This window comes from Castanea sativa, chromosome 8 (genome assembly GCF_040712315.1).
Source record: "Castanea sativa cultivar Marrone di Chiusa Pesio chromosome 8, ASM4071231v1".
In the NCBI taxonomy this organism is placed as follows: Eukaryota; Viridiplantae; Streptophyta; class Magnoliopsida; order Fagales; family Fagaceae; genus Castanea; species Castanea sativa.
In genome coordinates, this window is record NC_134020.1 from 41,643,251 (window position 1) to 41,649,250 (window position 6,000).

The 6,000-nt window shown below is 37.2% G+C and overlaps 1 protein-coding gene across 1 annotated transcript; it reads left to right on the forward strand.

The window, feature by feature from the left end:
- The first annotated feature begins 506 nt into the window (after window positions 1–506).
- LOC142606339 (putative mitochondrial protein AtMg00820) lies at window positions 507–854 on the forward strand. Its single transcript, XM_075777705.1, has one exon. It carries the CDS (start codon window positions 507–509, stop codon window positions 852–854), a length of 348 nt encoding a protein of 115 aa, XP_075633820.1.
- The last annotated feature ends 5,146 nt before the right edge of the window (window positions 855–6,000 follow it).

Genomic DNA, 6,000 nt, shown 5'->3' on the forward strand with positions numbered 1-6,000 from the left:
GATCTGTTTTACCTTGAGGATAACTAGGTTAAATCCTCCCCAGGCTTTTTATCGGTTTGGTTTTCCTAGGCTATCATATCGTGTGTTATTTACTTTTCCGCACTTTTTACATAATATGATTTGAATGTGTTAACCTAGATCTGAATAATTTATCTAAGTAATCACTTGGCTAAATAACTAGGTTAAACAACTAGTGTTTTAAGGGGTCTAAAAACGCGCATATATATTCTTTCAAAACGATATCATTTTAGTGGACTCAAGTGGAGCGCCTTGGAAGAAGGGTTATATTGCAAATGAATGGAAGTTAAGTCCATCTCAAAGAAACCATCATCAAGAGTGGTTAAAAACCATCCAGACAGCAACATCATTAGGTCTCTAGATGAAAGTCTTCGCCTTGGAAAGGAAAACATACTTTGGCCAATCATGTAACATACCATTGCTACCTTGCTCAATTTGAGCCAAAAAAGTTAGAAGAAACTCTTCAAGATGAAAATTGGGTTGAGTCAATGCATGAAGAGCTTAATCAATTTGTGAGAAATGATGTATGGGAACTTGTTCCTAGGCTTGAAAATGTTCATGTCATCGGCACCAAATGGATCTCCAAAAACAAGACCGACGAGGATGGAGAGATTATACGGAATAAGTCTCGGCTGGTGGCTCAAGGATACACTCAAGTGGAAGGAGTAAATTTTGATGAATCCTTCACTCTCGTAGCAAGGCTTAAGTCTATTCGCATTCTTATGTCAATTGCATGCACTATGAACTTCAAACTCTATCAAATGGATGTGAAATGTGCATTTCTCAATGGATATCTGAATGAAGAAGTGTTTGCTGAACAACCCAAAGGGTTCTAAGATCCACACTTCCCTGATCATGTGCTGAGATTGAAGATGGCTCTATATGGCTTGAAACAAGCTCGAAGAGTTTGGTATGATCGGATTACACATTACCTCTTGGATAGAGGATTCAAAAGAGGATATGCCGACCAGACTCTATTTGTCAAGAATGATGAGGACTACCTTCTCGTGGCCCAAGTATATGTTGATGACATAGTATTTGGAGCTACCATTGATGCTCGAGCTATAGAGTTCTTCGAGGAGATGAAGAAAGAGTTTGAGATGAGTATGGTGGGGGAACTTACATTTTTCTTGGGCCTTCAAGTCAAACAAAAGAAGGAGGACATATTCATTTCACAAGAAAAATATGCTAGAAATATTGTCAAGAAGTTTGGATTAGATTCCAAAAAGCATGCCTCCACTCCCATGAGTTCATTTACAAACCTGAATCTTGATTCTTCCAGAGTAGAAGTGAGTCCCACTTTGTATAGGAGCATCATTGGGTGTTTACTTTATCTTACGGCTAGTAGACCAAATATAGCTTTTAGCGTGGGAGTTTGTACTCGATATCAAGCTGCTCTAAAGGAATCCCATCTGACTGCAGTGAAGTGAATCATACGATATGTCAATGGTACTCCGGATTATGGCTTGTGGTACTCAAAGGATTCTAATGCTTGCCTCGTGGGATATTTAGATGCAAATTGGGCTGGAAGTGTAGATGACTGAAAGAGTACGTCAGGTGACTGTTTCTACCTTGGGAACAATCTTGTCTCTTGGATGAGCAAGAAACAAAAGTTCGTGCCCCTCTCTACGGCGGAAGCAAAGTACATAGCTGCTAGAAGTTGCTGCACACAACTTCTCTGGATGAAGAAGTTACTTCATGACTACGGGATTCCTCAAGATAAAATGTGTGTGTTCTGTGACAACATCAGTGCTATAAATCTCTCTAAGAATCTGATTTAGCATTCAAAGTCAAAGCACATAGAGATACGTTACCACTTCATCCAGGATTTGGTGGAACATAAAGTTGTGTGTCTTGAATTCATACATACAGACAGTCAAAAGGCGGATATCTTCACCAAACTTCTCAATGGTCCTCGGTTTGAATCACTCCGTAAGACCATCGACGTTAGTACAACTCCTTGAATCTCAGTTGTGATGTGTGCTTTACCTATTTATCTTGATTTGATCTCACTAGTGTAGAGCACACACTACTTTGTTGGTTACACGTATAGCATGTTTTGACATTTTTGTTGTTTTCTTTTCTTGCTTTGAATGTTTTTATTTTTTATCAATCTCTACTTGTTTTTGTGTCAAAAATCCAAAAAGACATAAAAAGTAGAAAATCCAAAAAGTTTGATTGACATTATTGTGTTTTGTCACACACATGTTTTGCCTTGTGCCTTCGTACAAATGGCTTTGTGCATTTACAAGCGTAGCTTATTCTTTATGCACTAATATCATTGTGAGAAAAATCTTGACATCTATGTGACTGTTGTAAATAGATCTTCAAACTTGTCATGAATGATTAGTCAATGGTTTTGTTGATCTTGAGACTTGCATAGACTTGTGTCTATATATCTTCCCACTCTTTTATTTATTTATTTATTTTTAAAAAGCTCAACCAATGTAAATCTTAAAATGAAAAGAGATAATGAGCTACAAAAGCCATCGCACATACTAGAATTTGACACGGAAAAACGGAAAGCGACTTTTATGATACTGTATGACGCCGCAAAAAGCCAAAGGCTTGTTCATCAAATTGAAATTTCAAAATTTCAAGAATCGATCTCAAAATGAGATGTATTGATTCAAAATAATCAAATATTATGATGTCTATGAAGCCAAATGAAAAGCTTCAAAGTTATGTAATCAAGTTTTGTGGGAGGTCATATATACATATTTCTATAATGGAGATTGGTCACTCTTCCTAGTGCTAATTGTGTATGTCTTGGTTGAATTGATCATTGAAACTTTACGTTAGATTAAGAACTATCTCACATTTGATATCGACACACATCACACATGTCTATGTTCAATGAATGCCTTATTCATTTGTGTGATTGTACTTAATTAAATGTGTTGCACATGCTCAATCATATGTTGATCAAACACAAAAAGATTTTTGAGTGTTTTAATTTTTTTTGGAAAGTGTTTTTGTTTTGAAAAATGTCAAAAACTGTGCAACTCTGTTTTGGCTACTCACTCGCGAGTTAATCCAGTCATATTTCTCAAGTCGCGAGCTTACTTAGAAGCTTTCGCGACTCTCTAGCGAGTCAACTCCCTAGTCGTGAAAAAGACTTAGAAAAATTTCAAATTTTTTGGGCTTTTGTCATCTTCGCGGCTCAGTTTGGCGACTAGTTTGCGAGTGGAAGCTCTAGTCGCGAGTGAAAAATTTGTCACATGGATTTTTGGCGACTTGACACGACTCCTTCCAGTCGGAAAAAACCCGTGTTTTGCTTTATGATGGTTATTTCCAAGGCACTTTTCAAAAACTTTTCATTTTTCCCTTGCATCTCGTGACTATTCATCATCTTATCCGCCTCTCCAACTTCCAAAACCACCATTCTCACACACAAAACCTCTATTTTCTTCATCATTTGTTCACCAATCTTCAAGAAAAGGTATGGGTTCTTTCTTTTACTCAAAGTATTTCATATATCTTGCCCTTGATTTCTTGGATTGTGTTTTTGTTGAGATTTGAAAATATGATGTTAGAATATGGTTTATTGATGGTTTGTTGAGTTTCATGTATGGTTTTTGTTGGTTTTGGTAGTATAATGCCTACTCTATGTGTTTTTCATACTTGTTACTCATTCTCGTGCATTATACCATGTTTATGTTGTGTTGTGCATATTATGTCCATGATAAAATGTCTCATTGACATTTTCTTGTGTTTCCGTGGATTTCATGAAATACAAAGGCTGTAAGAATAATCATGTTTCTTTAATTTTGAAACATTATATGATTATGTGTTTTTACACTTTGCCCTAATTTGCACACTTTTGCATCTGATGCGCGCGCACACACACACACACAATTTGAGTGCTTACTGGCATGATTCTATCATGTTTTGATGAGTTATGTCTTCACATGTCATTTTTTATTGCCACTCTAAATCTCTGTTTTTAGGGTTATAGTTCAATGTCCATTGTGTTGGTACTAATGTGTTACTAATCGAGTTTGTTGTCATATTTTGTGGTACCTGCTGCTCTGTTTTTGCAGATGACTCCAAAGAAGAAGACCACTGCACAACGCGCTAACAAGAGGAAGAAAATGGACAAAACTCGATTCCACTCTATCCAACACTTTGAAAGATACAATTAGTTCTTTGAGAAGGCTCCAATCATCCTAGAGCAATTTGTGGACCTTGTTGATTTGAAGGATTACTTTATTCCAGGCTATTTTTAAGATAGAGATTGGGAAAAGATTCTTGGTGATCTCCCCAGGGTTTGTGAACCCTTGATTCGGGAATTCTATGCCAATGCTATTCTTCGAGAGGATGAAATAGATTGCTGGATTAGAGGCCATGAGTTCACCATTGATGTGGAGGACATTGATGAAGTTCTTGGCTTTGAGGATCTCCAACATGATTTCACTTACTACAAGGACAGAATGCTCTTCATAGAGACGATTCAATCCCATATTGGTGGTGTTAGAGAAGGAAGATGCCTCAACACAACTGCTTTTCCACCGGATTTGAGGTGTCTTACATAAATCATGATGTTCAATCTATACCCAGTGAAGAAAATGACCACCATCAACAATGCTAGAGCCATTTTTCTGATGGACCTTCGTGAAAATACCTACATTGACTTTATTGCTCATGCATTCTCCATCATTGCCAATGAAACAAGGACAACCTCAAGGGCAAAGCTTGTTCTCCCTAGTCTACTCATGCGGCTCTTTCATGTAAAAGGTGTGGATTCCACAAGACATCAACCTCATGCCTACTCCTCCAGCCAATAATGCTCTAACAATTGCAAGGATCAAGGTTCGTCTTTCGAGTGATGAAGAGGAGGGTGATCAAGCACAAGGAGAGCCTATGGACATTGAAATTGAAGCAGAAGGATAACCCTCAACTTCACAGAGTTGTGGTAAAAGGAGCAGAGCCTCATCATGCTCAGAAGTGCCTCCAGATGCATTTCAGGTCATTCTTGAGAGGATTGACAGCCTTCGAGACGTCCAAAATGAGCAATCTGACAAGCTGACTGCTATTCAAGACCAGATAACTTTGTTCTCAGCCAACTTTGACATCTTCATTGCACAGTCGTAGCCCTTTGGCCATTCTGGTCAAAAAGGGGGAGATATAGATGGTGTAGGAGTAGCTCTTGAAGGGGAGCCTCACCGTGAGGGGGAGAAACTTTTATAAGTTTTTTTTTTTTTTTTTTCTCTCTCTATGGTTTATGTTTGGATTTAGCTTCTATTATGGTTTTCGTAGCACTTATTTTAGTACCTTGGTTTGGTTTTTAAGTACTCTATAACTTTAGTACTTAGTTTTAAAATATTTGGACATGGTATGTTATGAATGCTTGTATGTTCCGGCTATTTAAACTATGCTTTAATTATGTACCTTTGCTTAGTAGCTCAGTACTTGTAGTTAATATTATGCATTTTCTTTAGTACATCTCTCTTGTGCCCTTGTTGGATTTTATATCCTTGATGCAACTACCTTGTGTTTTTGTATTAGTTGAGTGTTGGACATGCAAATGATTCTTTGCATTGAGCTTGTTAGCTTGCATGTCCGGATGTTCATTCCTTGTGTGAATAATCATTGTGATCACTATATATAGTGATTGTTGTTGTTTGGTCAAGCCATGCTTTATTATTATTTTTCTTTACTACTTGATCACATTGTGCTTGCTCCATACGCATTTCAAGATTTCTGCTTACAATGATCGTATTGTGTTATTGTTTTCAGGAAAAACTTGTTTGTATGGTACAAGAGCTTCACAGTTTCTAGAGTTAGGTGTGAGTGAGTTTTGGTAACTGTACCCAACTCATATTTTAAGTTTAGAGTTTGTTTTAAGGTTTTGTCACGGAATATCCAAAGGGGAAGATTGTAAGGTTGAATTTATTTAATCACGTGTTGGCTTTATTCGGTGCCAAATTTGCTTGTAATTTAGCAATTAGATATCCTGTATTTAGGTAGGATTTATGTAAG